This window comes from Zootoca vivipara, chromosome 7 (assembly GCF_963506605.1).
Source record: "Zootoca vivipara chromosome 7, rZooViv1.1, whole genome shotgun sequence".
Lineage (NCBI taxonomy): Eukaryota > Metazoa > Chordata > Lepidosauria > Squamata > Lacertidae > Zootoca > Zootoca vivipara.
The window spans coordinates 23862813-23883789 of NC_083282.1; the positions used below are offsets into that span (position 1 = coordinate 23862813).

The 20977-nt window shown below is 42.8% G+C and overlaps 1 protein-coding gene across 3 annotated transcripts in view; it reads left to right on the plus strand.

Moving 5' to 3' along the window:
* TGFBR3 (transforming growth factor beta receptor 3) overlaps window positions 1-20977 on the plus strand; it is a 137172-nt gene that overhangs the window by 65376 nt on the left and 50819 nt on the right. For all 3 annotated transcript variants that reach the window (XM_035123643.2, XM_035123646.2, XM_035123645.2), the window contains exon 4: window positions 11854-11991. In XM_035123643.2, coding sequence (XP_034979534.2) covers window positions 11854-11991 — 138 coding nt within the window. The remainder of the gene's footprint in view (window positions 1-11853; window positions 11992-20977) is intronic.

Here is a 20977-nt window from a genome sequence, read left to right on the forward strand (position 1 = left end):
TTAACACTGGAGGCTTATCCTTCATGTCTAAATCCCTTTTCAAGCCATTCAGGTTGGCAGCCATGAATTTCACCAGCCATGAATTTTAGTGAATTGCATAGTTTGTACTGTGTGAAAAAAGTTACTTTCTGTCTTGTGACCTGCCTCTTCCAACATTTAACTTCATTGGGTTGCTCCAAGTTCTAGTATTATGAGAGAGGGAGAAAAACTTCTCTCTGTCCACTTTCTGTGCATACTTTTATACACCCCAGTCATTCTCCCCGCATTCATCCCTTTTCTCTAAATTATAAAAGCCCCCAATGTTATAACCTTCCTCTTAAGGTAGTTGACCCAGTTCCTTGATCAGTTTGGTTGCCAGTTTCTCTGGATCTTCTCCAGCTCTACAATCTCCTTTCTGAGTTGTGGTGCCCAAAACTGAACTCAAGTATGATCACACATCATAGATTTGTAAAGCAGTGGTGTGATATTGGCAGTTTTGCTTTCCTTCCCTAATTACGCCTAACATGAAACACACCCTTTACACCGCTGCTGCTCACTGGGTCAACATTGTCTTCGAGCTATCCGTTGTGATCCCAGGATCTATTTCCTGGACAGTCACTTCTCATTGCAGGCCCTGTAAGTGTCTATCCCCACTTCGTTACGTGTCTAGCTTGTAACGTACATGGCATGAAGAGGATGGAAAGCAAGATTGGCTCGGACATGCCATTGGAAAGCTGGCTTTATCAGAACGATAACATCCCCTTTGCCACCACTGGAAACTGCACTAGCAAATGGAACAAACTCCCTTGCCGTGTTTACACAATTTCTTAATGGGCAGCACTGTCTGAATTTTTGTCTCTAAAAACATACCTGTTCACAGAGATGCTTCTGTTTTCCGAGTAAAGAATCCTGTATTTCTGTCGCAACAAATCTAGCTGTAAGACAGCTTAAAGAGAGATCCTTTCCCCCACATAAACAACGTGACTGCCAGGTCTAGAAGCTCCAGATGTATCAACTTTTTATGTCCAGAAAGCACCAGGTACCTTGCAAGTTCTGGCACACAGTCACTGGGTATAGCATGTTGAAAGCTTTTGAACTCTCATAATTCCTATTAATGGTGTCATTCTGTGGCCGGTACTATTTTTAATGACCTGATAACTTGGGAATGGGGAACCTGCAATCCTCCGGGTGCTGCTGGACTAGAACTCCCATCATTCCTCACCATTGGCCATGCTGGCTGGGCCTGATGCAAGTTGTAGTCCCTCAATATCTAGAGAGGAATAGGTTTCCCACCCCTGTCTTAGGAGGTACTACTACAGTTCTGCAGAAATGCACATAGGATCAAACCTATACATAGGAAGGAAGTCCCATTGTGTTCAATGAGGCTTACCCCCAAGTAAGTGTGCATAGGGCTGCAACCTAAATCTAATAGCACCTGGAAATATCTACGTACATCTTCCTTGTCATGGATGCCTAGTGTGATTTCATGTGACTATCATCTTTGTTTGTTTAATTGCCAATTATTTGAGAGAGGGTGCAGTAAATTTTTCAGGGTGAAGTCTTCTTTATTTAAATAACTTACCCCCACATTTCTGTTCTGGAATGTCCACTGCTAGGGCTGTTTTGTGGTAAAAAAAAAGTTTTGCAAAAAATAATAATTGAGATGGCCAGGTCTCATGCTGTAGCTTTTGAGAGAATAGTCTCTTGATCTCTGTGGGGTAGTTGGCAAAAGCTGGCCTTGTGACTTTAAATAGAATTAAAAGAAGCTAATGGGTTCTTAAAAAAAAAAATGTGTAAGAGGCAGCCCCTGACTCCCATGGATACTTTTGATTGTGCAAAAATCCTCTTGACCTCTGTGCGCTGTGTTGAGCCGAGACACACAGATGGTTAAGGGTTTTATATGCTCATTTTGTAAACCAAAAGATTTTGCAGGAGATCTTGTTTTGCTTTTCCAAATCCATATCTGTATTAAGGCTCAGAAGCAATGGATTTCGTAGTCTCAGCTTCAACTCCTGGCCTCATATATATATGTAGAGTTCATTCGGTTTAAAAACGGCAGCTGGATGAAGCTGGACTAAGGCTTACTTACTATGCATGCTTCTAGATTTGCTCAGGTTATACTAAAAAGCTGGTAACCATTAGCCCAAAGCTGCTAAATAGCACTGGCTAGAACTGCTGCAGGACTGTGTGTTTTCTGTAAAACTGCAAGCATAGTATCTGCTGAGGAATTGGAATGTCAGGGAACTAAGATGTCTGGATTTTTAAAAAGCTAATTTCTTATCCTCAGTGTTGCAGTCAAAAGCAAATAAAAATGTAGGCAAGGGCTGCTGAAGGCCAGGCTAGCAGTCCTAGTGCTCAGAGCAGATAAAAGCACAATTTTTACTCTTTATCCTCATGTTATGGTACTTATTTCTGCCTCCTCACTTTTCCTCTGTTTCTGCTCAGCATCCTATTCTACCCTTTTCTCCATTTCCTCTCTCGTTTCCCCACTCCTTTCTCTCAGTTACAAAGAGAAGTTCTCCAAAATAATTAGGTTTGGAAAGAGATGCAATTATGCCAAGTATGTTAATTGTATGCATATTTAACTATGCACAGGGCCAAAAAAATAATATGGCTTTCCTTCGGCTTCGGCTTTTTCATTATTACTTTTTGCATGCTTTTTATACCAGACCAGATTAGTGTGCCCAACGTAAAAGGCTGTGTGAAGATACTGTATAATTTGGCTTTGGCAGATCTCTGGTAGTTTTTGCAGAGCAGGTGCTTGAAATTGGAAAGCAGCTGAGGGCTAAAGAGATAGGCAACATTATGTGGCAAAATTAGGACTTAGCAGGTCTATGTTTCTGCGAGTTCCTTTAGCTTCCTTACTTTATAGCATGGGTGTCAAACACAAGGCCCGGGGGCCAAATCCGGCCCGCCAGACCTCGTCATGTGGCCCGCCAAGCGCCCCAGGCAGCAGGACCCAGCAGCGGGACCTTGCTGCTGAAGCGCCGCGCCGACAAAGCGCCGACAAACAGCTGGGGCCGGGGGGGGGGTCCCTTCGCGCTCTTTTCTGGCCCTGAATCAAGGCGGCGACCCCCCCTTCCCTTTCTTTCTTCCTCTCTCTCGTTCTTATTCTTTCTTTCCCTCTCCTTCCTTCCTTCTTTATCTCTGTCTTCTCTCCCTCTTTCTTTTTCTTTCCTTCTTTATTCCTTCTTTCCTACTCTTCTTTCTCTCACCTCTTTCCTTCCTCTCTCCCTCCTGCTCCCTCTTTTCTTTCTTTCTTTCTTCCTTACTTCCTTACTTCCTTCCGTCCTTCCCATCTTTCTTCCTCTCCCTCATTCTTATTCTTTCTTTCCCTCTGCTTCCTTCCTTCTTTCTTTCTCCCTTTCCGTCTTCTCTCTCTCTTTCTTTTTCTTTCCTTCTTTATTCCCTTCCTTATTTCCTACTCTTCTTTCTCTCCCCTCTTTCCTTCCTTCCTCTCTCCCTCCCACTCCCTCTTTTCTTCCTTCCTTCCTCCCTCCCCCCTCCCCTCCCTCTCCCTCTCCCTCTCCCTCTCCCTCTCCTCAGAAACATAGGATGCTGCTTTATACTTCTGGCCCTTAAACCCTGGAACCAGGAGAGCAGCTCCAACCTCAGCCAGTCCCTTTGGTGAAGGGTGGTGGCTCACTGGCCGAACATCTGTCCTGCATGCAGAAGGACCCCAGCATCTCCAAGTACTAGTAGCTCTGCAAAGGTCCTGCATGAAACCCTAGCGAGCCTCCACCACCCAGTGCAGTTACCAAAAATCATTTTTCAATAAATTGTACAATAATTGTACATTTGAATATCTACTTGCCATTATTCTGACTATGTTTCTGCTTTCAGAGCTAGTTATTACTTACATTATTACAAAAAACAGTAATAATTGAATGCAGTGACAATAATTTATGATAATAAAGAGTGGACACATAGTCCTACAGATACAACTGGCCCTTTGAGGGTGACCAAACTGCTGATGCGGCCCCCGATGAATTTGAGTTTGACACCCCTGCTTTATAGGATCCCTAAAACATTTCCAAATTTTAATTTAAAACAAAAGCCTTAAAAAAAACAAACTTTGATTGATGGTTCACTCAAAATGTGGCAGCAAAGTGGGATGTAAACTGTTTAGGAAAGTAGTTTCCAAAGAATGATTCTGGGAACTTAGACATTTCTTGGATGCTTCTAGGGCTTCCTGAATGAGAATGGCAATCATGAATGGCAAACCACCTCCTTCTAAAAGGCCAGAGTTGCCAATCTTTTCCCATAACATACCACTGGGAGAATACCAAGTACATTTTAGAGCTCATTCTGAATTATGATGCCCAAAAGAGCTGGCCATCCCACCCCTCTCTCAACTGAATGCATATTCTAGAGAAGGCTTTCCCAAACTTGGTTCTTCCAGTTGTTTTTGGACTACAACTCCCATCATCCCTAGCTTGCAGGACCAGTGGTTAGGGATGATGGGAACTGTAGTCCAAAAACAGCTGGAGATCGAAGTTTGGGAAACCCTGTTCTAGAGTAGCCTTTGCCAAGCCGGTGCTCTCTAGATCACGGGGAGGGAACTAGATCTGGCTGACAGGCCAGATCCTAATCTCCCCCATGGGCCAAATCCCAATCCACCCACTTCTCAGTCACCTGATGTCATAATAATGCCAGGGGACTGGCATTCTCAAAATTCAAATGAGGTGGCTCACAGCCAATCCAAGGGCACGGCACTAGGAGCACACCTTCAAAGAGGTTCGTAATCAGCTGACTGTCAGTTACAAGGAAGCACCTTTGAAGTCTCTGCATAGAGGGGAATGCTCCTAAAACAGCAGCATTTCCCCCTCTGCAGAGAAATTACTTTGGATCCAAAGCCCTTTAAATGCAAACCACTTCTTCTGAAAAGAATTAAATGCAAATGTTTTGAATCCAAGCTACTTCCTCCAGCCCCAAAAGAGAGCTCTCTAGTGCAGCTGATGGTTAGAACGTCAGCTCTCCAGGACTCATTTCTTTGCACCTCCCCCAACCTGTCTTGATTGCCCCATATTTCAGTGCCCCATATTTCAGTGTTAACTGCAAAGCATGTCGGCATTGTACGTTCTTAGATATGGATATCGAAAGATATGAGTCTAGATCAGATCATAATAATTTTTGGGTTCCAGTCATGCAGGTATGTTTGGGGATGCTAAACTGTAGTTTGAGGGGATCAGGTTTTATTGTTTCTCTCCTCCTGCTGAATATATAGCCATGTCTCCTCATACCAGTTTTGTAGTCTTTTCAATAGTTGGCTAAATTGGGACATGGGTGTGATGCAGAAGGGATCACATGGTTGCGGACCACTCCATCATGAACACATCACATCCTTTTCCTCTTGCACCCAGAAGAGGAAACACAATCCACCTTGGCTCCAGCTGTGTCTCAGCAACTTAAAATGGTTGAGGGAATCCGCTTTTAAGATGATGGGATTGTACACAAACAGAGGTTGGCCCATAATTTTGGGCAAGTTGGCAGTTGTGTCCAAAAATAATTGCTAAGTGGTGTTAAATAGCAACTTGTATTCATTATGACTGATGCCCATACTCCTTACTCCCTGCACTGGGACAGTTCTCATGTATAGGGATTCTTGCTGTCCTGCAGCACTGCACATCTCATGGCCAGAGTGGAATACTGTAACTTATCAGCTCTGCCAGACCAAATGATGCGGGGAGCCAATAGTAACCTGGCAGGATCCTCCACTTTCCCTTGCAAGGCCTCCTCCAGGGTTTAGGGGGCCTTTGGCATAGTGCCCCCTGATGGTCACCCATCTCTGTTGGTGGAAATCTGCAGTAACAGCAAGAGTGCTCTAAGCACCGCCAGGTACCGGTAGATAGGTCTTAAAAAGGTAAAGGACCCTGACAGTGAAGTCCAGTTGCAGACAACTCTGGGGTTGCGGCGCTCATCTCGCTTTACAGGCCGAGGGAGCCGCCATTTGTTCACAGACAGCTTCCGGGTCATGTGGCCAGCATGACTAGCTGCTTCTGGTGCAATGGAACACCAAAACCAGAGCAGCACACGGAAATGCCGTTTACCTTCCTGCCGGAGTGGTACCTATTTATCTACTTGCACTTTTTGGTGCTAGGTTGGCAGGAGCTGAGACCGAGCAACGGGAGCTCACCCCATTGTGGGGATTCGAACCGCTGACCTTCTGATCGGCAAGCCCAAGAGGCTCAGTAGTTTAGACCGTCTTAATTTTTCATGGTGTCCCTGATGGAGGGCTGATTTGAGTTTGGAAAATTAAAAGGGCAGCTAAGTCTCAGCACTTCTTGGCATGGGAAGCTGGAGAATTATATTTTAAAGGGGGCCCAGGGCATGCATTCTGGGCTCTGCTGAGGCACTAGGGCCTTGGCACTAACTTAAGGTTGACAGGTGTTGGCACAAGCTCTCTGCTTGCTGTCTTTTGGATCTTGATTGCACACCTGCCTCTGTTCTCTCTCACCCCCCCCCATTTTGCACTGACCCCTTCGGAAAGGGACTCTTACAGCCCTGCCTCTGTGAGGCGCTAGTAATGTTTGTGTGAAATGCATCTCTTTTTTCATTTATTGTGGGGGAATAACTATCCTATCTTTTGCGTCTTCAATTTGCCATAGTGCAATTTGTCTATCCAACAGGCACTTGTCAAAATGTGGGTTTCTTCTTTCAGTAATCCATCTGTTTAAGGTTAAATGCAAATGCCATTTTTTCCACATATGGAAAAATGCATTCACATTGTGGTACAATGTGTTTCTTGCTATACTGAAAGATACTTTTTTCTATAATGCTTTCAAGGCTAAAGTATTGTTAGCAGTTCACTTTGCCGTTCTGTGACTGGTTTGGGGGAGGTTGCATGTGCTGGAAAGATGAACAGTGTGGGCAGGGACATGTACGTTTATTAGTCCTTTTGTTTGGCTTTGGGGTATTTTGTGTGTCTGAAAGAACCATCAGATAATAATGGGATTTAGAAGAGAGTGCACAGATAATTCATTGAAATACCATAACTCTGGAGGTTTCAGATTCTACTTTTTTAAAAAAAAAAAAAACGTAAGCTGAAGCTCTACAGCAACAAAATGTAACCCGATCCCAGAGCAGATTATAAGTATTGGAATGCTGTTAATATACCACCACCATCTAGATCAGGGGATCCCAAACTAAGGCCCGGGGGCCGGATGCGGCCCAATCACCTTCTAAATCCAGCCCGCGGACGGTCCAGGAATCGGCATGTTTTTACATTAGTAGAATGTGTCCTTTTATTTAAAATGCATCTCTGGGTTATTTGTGGGGCCTGCCTGGTGTTTTTACCGTGTTTCTCCGAAAATAAGGCACCGTCTTATATTTATTTTTCCTCAAAAAACACACTATGGCTTATTTTCAGGGGATGTCTTATTTTTTCCCTCCTCCTGCCACAGCCGGCATTGCTGCTGCGCCTATCACTATGTCTTATTTTCGGGGTATGGCTTATATTCCTTGAATGCTTAAAAATCCTGCTATGGCTTATTTTATGACTACATCTTAAAATAGGGGAAACAGGGTACATGAATAGAATGTGTCCTTTTATTTAAAATGCATCTCTGGGTTATTTGTGGGGCATAGGAATTCGTTCATATTTTTCCCCGAAATATAGTCCGCCGCCCCCACAAGGTCTGAAGGACAGTGGACCGGCCCCCTGCTGAAAAAGTTTGCTGACCCCTGATCTAGATCTAAATCAGGGTTTCTCAAACTTGGGTCCCCAACTGTTTTTGGACTACAGTTCCCATCACCCAAACCACTGGTCCTGCTAGCTAGGGATGATGGGAGTTGTAGTCCAAAAATAGCTTGGAGGCCCAAGTTTGGGAAACCCTGATCTAAATGAATGGAACTAAAATTATTTGTGATACATTATATAATGCAGACATGAATTCAGGACATGGCGTAAGTTCTGTAAACAGAACAATTTAGGGTAGTAAGGGTTGGCAGTTGATGCCCCTGGCCTAATGTAGCCATTTGGAAGGTGCTGCTAGCCCTTTCCTCCATGGCCTGTCTTCTTTCCTGTCTCCCTTCTAGGCTTCTTGAAACTGCTTGGAAGGAAAGGTCTTCCAACAGCTAGGGGGAGCACAACCATCCTTCTAGCTGTTTCCAAACTGGGATTTTGTGGGAGTCTATGGGTTTATAGGAAAAGAAAAATAGTAATCAGTTGAAGAAGAGGGACCACAACTATTAAAGTTGCAGGAGACCTCCTGTTCTCTCTCTCTCATCTTTATCTCTCTATCTCTATCTCTATCTCCCTACCTAGCCATTCTAGGCAAAGCCAACCTTTCTGCTCCCAGCTGAAGCTTCTGGTTGGCTACATGCGCCATCATTTTTCTTTTTTAATCAGTTGGCAGCATAGAGAACCTGTGAAGCAGATCCATATAAACTACTGTTGTTGCATATTTCACACTTGAGAAGATAAAAACCATGCTATGGTTGTTGCCCCCCCTTTTTTTATTGTTCACCTTTCAGCAGCTCTGTCCAGTATAAAATAGTACACTTGCAGGTTATGAGGCCAAAACGTGTGACTGAACAAAGAACAATAAAAAGAAGAACTGAATGAATAACTTATTAAGAGCAATCATTCTGAAAAATCTAGTGTATAGCTAAATTAAAAGTCAGTAGTTGGAGAAGCTTGGACCAAAGCCAGCCCCTGAAAACCAGTTTCCTCCCAACTCTCAAGTTACAAATTGAAAGAGAAAAAGAGGGTCATGGAGAATGGCATGGGGCTCATGAATATAGAAATCATATGTTGGCAGTACGTATGTTTTCTTATGAGTTGTGTCGTAGCAAACTTGTGACAAAGGAGGTGGCATTGGTGAAATTGTTGCCAAAGTGTGACAAGGCAGGGTTTGAAAAGCGTTGAAGAAGTGTGGCAGACTTTATGAACATGCCCTTCAGATTTACTAATTTTTATCACAACTCCCATCATCCCTGACCTTTTGCTAGGGCTGATGGGAATTGTAGTTTAAAACATCTGGAGGGTACTATGCCGGGAAAGGCAGTTTTAGAGACTTTCCCAGAAAGCATTGCACTTGATTAGCTTTCTGTTTGCACCCAAACAGCTACTTAAATTTATAAAATGTTTATATTTCAAGACATATAGTGCTGTAGTAGTTTTGTGATCTGAAGATACAAAGTAAAAAAAAGTGCATTCATCTTGAAAGTCCATTTTCTTTCTTAATGCTTTTCTGAACAGCTGCCTCAATATGGATACTGTAACTTGATATATTTTTGCCCTGGTTTATTAGCACAAATTTGTAATGGTTGTTTTGGAAAAAAATGTGCTGAAAATTAATCTGGATCCCTTCACACTACAGTGGTTAGTTCAGCATTACAAAACCTTGAGCATTAACTTTCATAACAGTCTTTGTAAGCGTGTGATTTGAGACCTTAAAGTCAGCAAAACCAAATTATACTTCAACAGTGCTTTTTTCTTTGATCATTTTTCAATATCTGTGCCCCAGACTGTTCCTATAATACAAATTACTTTGCCAGAATAATGGGGCACGAGCCCACTGGTCTGTTTTTGTAGTTTGGTTGCTGTGGTGATCCTGAGCCTTCCATAAAAACTGGTATCTCCAGGGAAACTGAAAGTTTGCAGCTGTCTTTACTTCCTTGATATTGTATGTGTCTGCAACGCTCTTTCGAAAGAGATTATTAATAACTGCAGATGCATGCAAAGCCTATATTGAAAGATTATTCACTTGATATGCCCATTTTTCATGCGCTGGATGTATTAGCTACAAAATGCTTTCAGTGAACTCTAAAACATTCTCTCATAACTAGGCCTCTCTCTTTCTTATTGACTGCTATATCTATAGCGGAAAAGAGGAAACAAGTGTTTTCTGAAACTTCCATTTCCATCTTAACCAAAACTACTTATATCATCCTTTGAATGATGGTGCATGTGAGTTTTGGTTGTTTTGTAAGCACATATTATTGATGTTTTCCTGATCGGTGCATCTTCAGAATACAGGCGATGGATTGCATGATAGCTAGCCTATGTCAGCTACTGCCGCCTAAGACAGGGAAGTCTTCGGCTTCTTCCCCCGCCTGCCTTTTTGAATTGTTTTGCCAGTACATTAGCAGTGGCAATGCTGGCAGTCCCAGACTTGAGGCCATCTTCTTTCTCAGTGTCCTTCCCCAGAAGGAAGCCGTGTGGGAAGATAGCCCTGAAGAGTGCCTGTGCCGCCATGACTTTGCCACAACACTGGGTGGCAGAGATAAGGGGGCTAGGCTTGTTCACATAGCATTAAACCAAGGCTAGCTAATGTGCTTCCCTCCAAATGGACTACAACTCCCATCGTCCCTGACCATTTCTCTTGCTGTCTGGGGCTGATAGTTGGAGTCTCAAACATCTGGAATGCACCATATTGGCTACCTCTGCTCTAACTGGTGCTATAACATTTCGTCCCAAATGTCATTCCCAGTGGAATCTCAGACACTTCCTGTACCTTCAGGTTGCTCAGTTTTCCTCTTTTTCACGGCCACTGTCACCTGGTGTGTGTTTGATTTTTTAAGAGAAGTGAGAAGGAAGTTAGATTATCTTGTTTATACAGCTCTTGAAGGAAATATGCTAGTACGTTGTGGGGTGGGGGAAGAGAATTTGGAAAAATATGCCCAGTATTCCAAACATTGATAAGTTCAAGCCAGAAAACTGTGATTGCCCACTTACAATGAAGGAAGAGGTTTTAGGATAATGGTTAAACTGAAGTATTATTTACTGTTGAGCAGGTGTCTTTCTAAGTTTGCCCGAACACTGTCGCAAGATCCAAAATATCTCATCTCTTTCCTGGAATTGTTTTCATTAGCAGACCTCATCCCGAGCTTGCTAGAGTTCTCCTAGACTTCTTCCCTAAAGGTTGTTCAGCCCACACGCCAGACTTTGCCACGGAGAATCGCTCCTGCCTTTTCCTCAAAAGGGCTCATGAGGCTTGTGCCTCTGTGGGCTGGTCAGGGGCCATACGTCCAAAATCTCCAAACCTGCCCCCATAAGTCTGTTAACAGCAATTTTAGGAATGATGGGGACCATATGGCAACTGAGCTCCGTGGAGCATTGAACTCCTGGTGGCTTTAGGATGGTAACTTTTCCCAGCAGTGCAGAACAGCTAATAACAACATTGTGACTACACTTAATCTGTGGGGTCAGGGGATGTAGTATTGAATTGTCAGTGGCTTTGGAATTGCTGTGCAGACTGGGTTTGAAGAGAAAATGGGCCCTCTACTGAGGGTTCGGTCTTCCCAGTCAGAAACAGGTTTCCTAGCTTCCCTGCCATTTATGAGGATTAGACTCAGGAACGCAAAACTGTGAACTTGGAAATTAGGGTTCAAATTTCACCTTGGTTCTAAACTCAGTAGGTGGCGTTAAGCATGCCTCTGCCGCAACTCTACCCCCATCTGTAAGTGGTAAGGGTGTTCGCACATTACGTTTAAAGAGTATACAAGTGGTGTACTCATTAGTTGAGGCCTACTTTGAGTTTGTGTGCATGATTTATTTATTTTTGCTCTGCACACATAGCAAAATTTCTTGAGATGGCTCTGCAGATGTACAGTATTGCTAACCCCTCACCCCAGCCCTGGCAGTGCCTAGGATGTTACTATTTCAAATTTCACATCAGTCATGAACTGAGTAGGCGGGCTTAAGCACATTCCTTTTCCTCAGTCCCATCTGTAACATAAGAAATCATCATCATCATCATCATCATCTTATCAACTTGTCTGTGTATAAGGATTACTGAGAAAATGTACACAAAGCACTTGAAATATTAAAGAGGCGCTATATAAATCCTAAATATTAATTATCTTTGGAATATTTCTCAAATAATGGCCACATTTTAATTGGTTGGTGTGTATTTGTGTTTTTTACAGGTCACCTTACATTTGAATCCGATTTCTTCAATTCATATTCACCAGAGGCCATTGGCATTTATACTGAACTCTCCTGTTCCCTTGGTATGGAAGGTGAAAACAGAAAGACTTGCCCCAGAGATTTCGAGGTTTTTCACTGTAAGTATTGGGAGCTTCATGAAGCTTTGTAGCCACTTCATAATGGACCCTACTCAGTTAGTTGGTATTCCTTTCAAAGAAGGGGAAGGGAAAGTCATGCCGATAGAAAGAAATGTTAACTAGTAATCAGGTTTCAGAGCAAAGGCTCTTGGGAGCAGTTAGGTGGCTTGTGGAAGCAATTTGAGTTCTCTCCAGTTATTTATTTGAATTTTTTGTTTAAAATGGGGTTTATGGCATTGCCCTTAATGTGTGATCATCGACTCTAGTGGGCTTCCTATTCTGAGAGGCTGTGTGGCCTTGTGACAGATCATCAGCCCTGGAAGGCATGATAGGAGCAATGCCAAAGGCAAGAGCATGGAAGAAAATGTTAACTAACAAACAACTTGCTTTCTGTGTGGTCTGCAACCAAATCTCTAATCACTTTGGGACGAGCCTCTTGATGCAGAGTGGAAAGTCTTTTTTATTATAATTTGAGGTTTTGTTAAAGGTACAAAAAAAACTAGGCCCGGGATGAAGTCATGTATGTGCTTCTCAAATACTGGCATGTTGCTCCTGGAGAAAGATCCAGCTATTACCTACTGTTTTGAAAATCACTCCTTCACAGTTTGCCAGGACATTCAAATTTGCTGTTTGTAAAGCTGAGCAGACTGGTTGTTTGGATTGCATTTTTAGGCTATGATATCATGTCTCATGATGTGTCCTTAAAGCTTCACTATTTAACATCCTAATTTCAGAAACAAACATTACTGTTGCTGGTTGTAGAACAATTGCACGGGGTCCAGTCCTGCTTTATAAGGCACAGCCCACAACATTAAATAGGGCAAGTGATATTCATCCTGAATTGGAATGAGAGAGAGAGAGTGAGTTTTCTCAAATTGCATCTGGAACCCAGCGGACAATCCAGAATGTATTAATGAGAACAAATGTTATTACCACATGTACTAAACTCATTGGAATGCAGTTTATAGCATAGTATTACACTATTCCTGCTATGAGCATGTGGGACAGAAAACTCTGGTTCAGGGTAGCTAATCTGGAAGAAGAGTTGTGAAGCTGTCTTGTGAGCTGAGCCTGAGACCCAGTCCAAATATTGGAGGGGCAGGGGGAATTACATTGCTCAGTCCTCCTGGTGCTATACTACAGGATTCAAAGATCCATTTAGTTCCCTGTGTATCTTGACCCTGAGATGGCCATTGAATTCAGAGGTGAACTATTGTAAATTTTTGTTTCTCACATCTTTCCCCTTTCCCAATATTAAGTTCAGTTTACTACACACTTCTGTGTCAGTTTGCAAAATGCATGTGTGAATAATATGTGTGGCCAGTTCTTAAACACATTGAAAATTTCTCCTTACTAGCCAGAGTGTTCAGAAATGTCTACCCTCAGGCTGGATTGTGCTGCCCTCACAGTTCCTCCAATGTCTAGGATGCAGAATTATTCAAGCTTACTCTGACCCTTGTACTGAATATTTTTTTGCTTGATTGCCAGACTTTCCATGCCACTACATCCTGGAAAACATAGTATTTTGAATCCTTGCACGTTCCCAGTTTGTTTTATTTTTTTAATTTTGAAAAAAAGTCCATTGTTTATAAAGAGAAATATGTGTGTCTTGCATGATGTACTAATGTCAGAATTATTGTGTCTGTCTCTATGGAAGAATTTAGCTGGATGATTCATAGACTTTCTGGCTTCTCTTGCTAATGTAAAAGGACATTGCTTTTTCATTAAAAAAATGTGAAGAGGTTATTTTCCATCAAAAACTCAATATTTAGAGATGAAGCTTCTGCTAATAAAAAGATGATGAACTAAGAGGACCTATACTTTAAGGATCAAAAGGAAGGCATTCTGGAGCAACTGGCAGCCAAATTAAAAACTTTCAGTTAAGTTGCCACATAACAGTACCTCTCAGGAACCTCTCAGGTAGGGCACAATGATGCTAGCTTCTCCTGTATTTTGTCTCTAGCATCAAACAATCAGAGAAATCAGCTTTGAACGTGGAAGTTCCATTTTTGGTTATCGTGGTTAATAGCAATTAAATGATACAGAGTTCGAAGCCCTTCACATGCATATGTAAGGTAGCCAGTTCTTTGTGGGCTGGTTTTCAATGAGATGGTCAAACTGTTTCTGGATGACATTGTTCCAAACTGCAGGTGGGGCTCACATAGCCATGTGATCATCCACACTAAAAAAACAAAAACCTTCCACATAGATTAGGGCTGTCATACATCCAGAATCTCTTGGACATATCCAAGATTCGTCTGTTGGAAATGGAGTCCAGGGAAACCCAGGTGTATGGCAACCCAGAAGTGTTGGGGTTTGGGGGTGAATTTCCGAAGAAGAAGAAGAAGAAGAAGAAGAAGAAGAAGAAGAAGAAGAAGAAGAAGAAGAAGAAGAAGAAGAAGAAGAAGAAGAAGAAGCAGCTCAAAAACTTCATTTTATTTTTGGAGATTTTGCAAACAAAAAGCTCAACAATTTTTGTATCCAGATGGCAACCGTAACATTGATGACAAGAAAAATGGCTCTAGGCTAGCCTTTTCCCTCCCTCAATGGTTTTCTGAGTGCAGGAATTTAGGGAGCCTTGTTTGGTCCTGCTCAAAGAGAATATAAGGCTATGTTCTATCCACTGCTGGAGGCAGCATGCCTCTGAATGCATGTTGCTGGGAATCTCCAGTGGGGAGAGTGCCCTTGTGCTCAGGTCCACCTTGTGGGATTCCCATAAGCATCTGGTTGGACACTGGGCAGACAGAGTCATGTACTAGATGTGGACCTTTGGCCTGGCCCAGCTGGGATCTCCTTGTGCTCTCAAAACATTAAATGGCATGATATCCCCTACGTAACATGCTTCAGGTGTACCACCTTCTGTGAGAACTAATCCTCGTATGTTTTTGTATGTTATGGAAAAGATATTTTAAAGCGATAAAGCGGGGGTGAGGGGGTGAGGAAATGGGCCGATAAGAAAGGGTTAAGAAGCCCCCTCCTCACTCCACTCTTTGGCCAGAGTCCCCCTTCAAATTGTAACTTCAGCTGCTGCATTTTTTCAAAGCAAAAAAGAAGAAAAGAGTTCTGAGGGGGGAAAGAATCACCGAACTATATGTAATTCCTCCGTTAGTGATATTGCAAATTGTATCTTTGATTTTTCAGCAACATTAGTTCTTATACATATTTTATTTGTATTTTTATCACCCGTGCTCGTAAAATCTTTCTCGGGCGCTCATTATCCCTTTTGTGCGTCCTCTGTGAATAGACAATGTTGAAGAGGACTGACTAGAACTATAGCCTGTCGACAACTGTACTTTTGAATGTGATTCATGAGGGAACAAATTCACAATGATTTTGGAGGATTTTTAAAACCTGTTTTGCATTGAAAAAAACTGGTATGTACTTTAGGTTGGTTTCTTCCCCTCCGCAGCCCCTCACATCTTGTTAGGAAGTGAGTTATGTTCTCCTCTACTAGGGGGATTAATTTAATAGCAGGAGTAAATCACTGTGAAGGGTAGATTGTTTGAGGTCTTTAGTGACTTGTTCATTCAAGCAGTGCTGGAAATGAAACACACACACACACACACACACACACACACACAATCCAAATTGGGGCGCATAGGATTTCAGCCTTAGCCTTATAGGAACCCAGGGGGACTTATTCCTGTGTAGAAATACATAGGATTGTACTACCGTAGGTCACATGACAGAACACTGTTCCATGACAAAACACCTTGTTGCATGTTGCCTATTCACCTCCTACTCCATTCCTGTAGAAACTATCACTTGAAACTGGTAAATATCATTCATATTTGAGCATGGAATCACCTGATCCCTGTAAATGGGATCCTGCTTGAAAGTAGGATTTGGATCACAGGGTTTATATGCCTCCATGGAACATCTTTCAGAGCCTTATTTCTTCCTTGAGCTTCCTTCTTTGGACTTGGCTATACAGCTGCAAATAAAACGTTTTAAGTGTGTTGTAAAGTGCAATACTGTATACAAATGTGACACTAGATGGCGGCAGTGAGATATGGCAAATTCAATGTATTTTTCAATACGTTTTTTAGAAAAGCACTTTCACAGCATTTTTAAAAATATGCGTGTGGATTCCACCTTACTTTCCAAATCTCACTTGGAGCAGAGGTGGATGTAGGTGTGTTAAGTGACTCTAATCTGAATAGACCTACTGTAAAACAACTCTTGGAATGCATGGCCAAACCGACTAAGCCTCTGCTGTTCCCATGTACCACTTTAACTGCGTAACCTGACCCTTTGCCAGATTAAGGATCTATAATGTACTGCATTCACATACCCATAGGAGGAGGACAGTGTTCTGGCTTCTCATCCAGCTGTGGCAGATTTCTTTGCCGTTTAGCATTTCAGTTAAAAGAAAAGTCTTTGCACAAGGAGCAAAACAATTAAACATCTGATGCAAAGCGGTTTCATTAGCGGAGCCCTTAAACACTAGAGATACTCGAAGGCAATAGGGGAGAACGCCATTCCTTTCCCCCTTGCAGGTTTTAAATATCTCCAACCTGCTGTTCCGTCCTAGAGGGTAAGGGAAATCCCAGCCGCACTATTGCTAATTCCTCTCCCTCCTTTTCCCCCCCGGCTTCAAGCAAGTTTCTGCATGAAGGTATTGGCAGGAAGCCATGCTTTTTTATTTTTTATTCTAGTGTCGAAGAGGTGGCCTTTGCAGGTGTTACTCAGCTGGTGGAAACTTTTGCTTCAGGAGGTAGCCCTTTGACTTTCATGGCTCGAGATCTTTCCTGCTGGAATGCGGCTGTTTGTTATGGAAACTACAACGAATCTTCCTTAGATACTTCATACAGTCCATGGCCACAGAGACATTCGTAGGTTTAAATATTCAGCAGAGGGCATGTGCAATGGTTTACTATTTTGAACATTCTTGACACAAAGCCAGCGATATTTATTCAAAGGCCTTTATAGCACACCCTTCCCCATATGGGACCATGTAACTTCCTCCATCCCCAAAGGTTGTGCAAAAAAGTGCACCTTGACCTGACATCAAAATGTATACAGCGACAAGATGCACCTAGGAGGGGAGGGCTTTCCAGAATTTGGGGACCTCCAAATTCTGTCTCTCTCCTAACAACAACAACAAGAACTTATTATTTATACCCCGCCCATCTGGGCGGCTTCCAACAAAATATTAAAATACACTAGTCTATTAAACATTAAAAGCTTCACTAAACAGGGCTGCCTTCAGATGTCTTCTAAAAGTCTGGTAGTTGTTTTTCTCTTTGACATCTGGTGGGAGGGCGTTCCACAGGGCGGGTGCCACTACCGAGAAGGCCCTCTGCCTGGTTCCCTGTAACTTGGCTTCTCGCAGCGAGGGAACCGCCAGAAGGCCCTCGGCGCTGGACCTCAGTGAGCTTCATATATGCTGTGGGCCTGAGGACTGTGATGCAAGTCCTTACCTGTCACTAATGTCATTGGGGTGGGATTCATGAGCATCCCTGCCATACCCAGAATTCTGGAACAGGGCATTTGGCTGCATGACTGAAACATCTTGCTCCTTGCTCACAAGTATTGATTCCAGAAAGGTTATGTACAAGGGTTTTTTTCAGGGTAGGGTCCCTCAGGCTGCAGCCCTTTGAGAGGTGTGCAATCTACCATAGGTTCCTAACTCTATATGTTTGCACAGGTAAGTAATCCCACTGGCTTTAAAGGGATTGCTTGTGGTGTGCTTGGTGGTTACTCTGCTTAAGGCTAGCAGTTAAAAGTCCTGTATCCATTTCTAGAAATATAAAGTGAAGCTGTGTCATTATTTCTGGCGAAGCCCGGTTTGCTTCCTTCTCCCAAGAATATGTTTCAGAAATGTTGGGCCCTTGCCATCAAACCACAGACCGCTCTTTGGTGTGCACTGGATTTTGGATGGCTGTCAAAACTCACTGAAAAACAAGTGCTATTTCTTTTCCTGTGCCTAGTATTTAACGGGAAATCAGGAGGCTACATTTCCAATCACTTGTTAAATCAACCCAGATGTGAACGGAGCACTAGGCTAAGAGGAGAAGAGGGTAGGATAGGGTAGGAAATGCAGAGCTAGTGATAAAACGTGAATAAATAGTGACCTTCATATGATTTCAAGTCAAAGAGGAGGACAGGAGGCAAGTTTCCTAAAGTTTGTGTGTGAATAATTTTATGGGATTTTTAAAAAGTTCCTTTTGTGTCCAAACCAGAAAGTACGTAATTGCATTTTATTTTATTTTTTACTCAATTCATTTGTCAGTTCATTTCTTCACTCTACCTTATGCTGCTTTAGAGTATGTGGAATTAGCTGTTTAAATTCCTGTTTAAAGTAAAAATAATTCCTGTTTAAAGTACATTAAAAGCCACTTTCTTAGGCCACTAACCATGAGTCATCTCCAGTGTTTGTTCTACTCGGAATAGACCCATTGAAATTAATGGGCACCACTAATTTCCATGGGTCCACACTGTGTGAAAGTTAAGTCGGCTACAACCCAATATTTTGAATATCTCCCACTAAACTAAGGATGCCAGAATGGAAGGTGTTGTTTATATAAGTGATTCCAATTGGGATTTTATTCCGCACTTGGATTAATTGAACCTGCCTAGAATAGTGGAATAGAACTAGGTGGGGAGAGGGTTTATGGTTGAGAAATTATGGACTTGTAATTATGTTAGGTTCCAGTTACAAGTAACATATGATGCACCAGCTTTTGTTATCTGCTTAAAAAACAAACACAAATACACGAAAATAAGCAATTGTTGCTGACTGATGCACTGAAATTATCATTGCCCCAAGCATTTTTACTACATACTGCATGTTCAGGATATAGACTGTCATGTTAGAAATATGAATGCGACTAGATCAGCGTGCCTCTTACAGTGCTCTGACTAGAAAGCACATATATTTGCATATGTAACAGACCATTTACCACACACATCTACACATTTTGATATATGGTATATCTCTTTTTACACGCAGCAGGACAAATGATACAGCCAGATTACCAAGGAGTTGCCTGCACATCACAGTAAGCTACCAATTGCTAAATCACCATCTATATCTACATCAAAGCCACCTCAGTGCCAGGAGGAAGATGTTCTCTCCCAGGAGTGGAGAACATCTGGACAACGTATGTTGCTGGACTACAGTTCCCATCAGCCCTGACAGTTGGCCAGACTGTCTGGGGCTTATGGGAGCTGAGGGTCTAGTAACAACCAGAGGGACAGGTTCTTCAGCCCTGATCTATCTCTCCTTATCCATGTTTGCTGGGACCTTCAGTCCCCTCAGACGTTGCCTTAGAGCAGGGCTTGCCCACCTTTCTGGGGTCAGTGGACGCATTTGGAATTTTGAGAAAGTGCCATGGACTTCCGTCACAAAATGACCATTAGGCTTGCTGACAGAGAGAAACTCTTTGCACGTCTCTGTTTGGTACAGCAGGGAGGGAAGGGTGCACAGCCCTAGCATTCACTGAAATGTGGGCAGGGTTAAGGGATGTTTTTGATGTCTGAGAGACTGAGCGAGTACAGTCAGAATCAGCATTGTTCATGCATTGTGGAGTTTTGAGGGGATATTTCTTTAGACTTTTTGCCGGTGCTATAAGAGCTACTGGCAGACACATTGGCACCCCTAGGCACCACATTGGCAACCCCTGCCTTAGTGCAACCACCTGCAGGTTTGGGTCATATGACGCAGTACTTCTTGGAAGCTGGAACAAATCAGATATTCATGAATGTTCGCACTGGACTTGTTGTTCACCTAACATTTCTGTAACTTGTATAGAAAATTAACAGATTTGCTCCTATTCCGTCAACACAAACAATTGCTCCACTTTGGTTATCCCCCCCCCCCTTCTTTGCTGGCAGGAAGCTCTAGGCCGGCCTCTTAGTTTAATTAGATGTAATAATGAAGTAGAGATGGGAGGATGAACAGAGATAACATAAATGGAGGTGGCAGGGGTGGGTGGGAATTGGATTACAGAAAGGCCATCTTGAATATTATAATTGTTGCCCCACTGAAATGTAGTGCTTGGGAAACAGCCCAGTGAGGTGCTCACTTTGTCCCTGATAAGGGGATCTGTACCTTCTTGAGCAGGCTTTTGCTCATCAGATAACTCAAGCAGAAAATGGCCTTGGCAGTCATGCAAGAGCAAATTTTCTGTTCATCTGCATACTTTTAAAACCAGATTATGGTAAGGAACATAAACAACCATAGAGTCAAGGGCGTAGATTATTCTGTCTCTTTCAGGGGAAAATAAAGAAAAATCTGCAACGAACCCTAGTCTGGTATGAATTTATGATATCTAACTGCTGGGGGAAAATGTGCTGGTTTGAAATAAACTTTGTTTCCACAAACATTTAGCGTAGCCACTTTTTGTCTTTTCGGGATCTACAATGAGTTTCTGGTTAGTGGAGGGAGAAAGTGGTATATCATGGAATCCTATTAGTTTTAATTCCTAATAGTCGTTTCCATATTGTTTCCCTTTATTTCTGTAGCTTTCTATTCAGACTGGTCTTGTCTGTTTAGCAACCCACAGCACCCATTCCAGCACCCATTTGTCATGTGTGTATCTCAGGAAGTTTTTTCACATATTTGAGAAATGTTCTTTTATTTCACTCTTACTGGTTTAAGGACTATTTTGGTGACCCCATGAGATTGTCACTCTCACCTTTATGAGTGCCATGGAAAGATCATGGACATGGGGTGGTCAGATCCTGAGGAAGAATGGGAGAAGCTTGGGGAATTGGAGCTTGATGACACAGGTGAGGGTCCTAGTGGGATGAGGGGAGTGAAACTGGGACCCCAATAGGTGCTGGGACCCCAATAGGACGCACCCTCTGACACATATCTCTTCCTGTGGCACCTTCCTCCTGTCATTGAGGAGACTCCTCCTTTGCAGCAGGTGACTTGAAGCAAATCAGATTCTGAGCCGCTGATGAAACTGCCTGCATCTCCCATGACACCTCAAAGACCCAACACACTTGAAGGAGTGCCCAGTTCCTTGCCCACTTT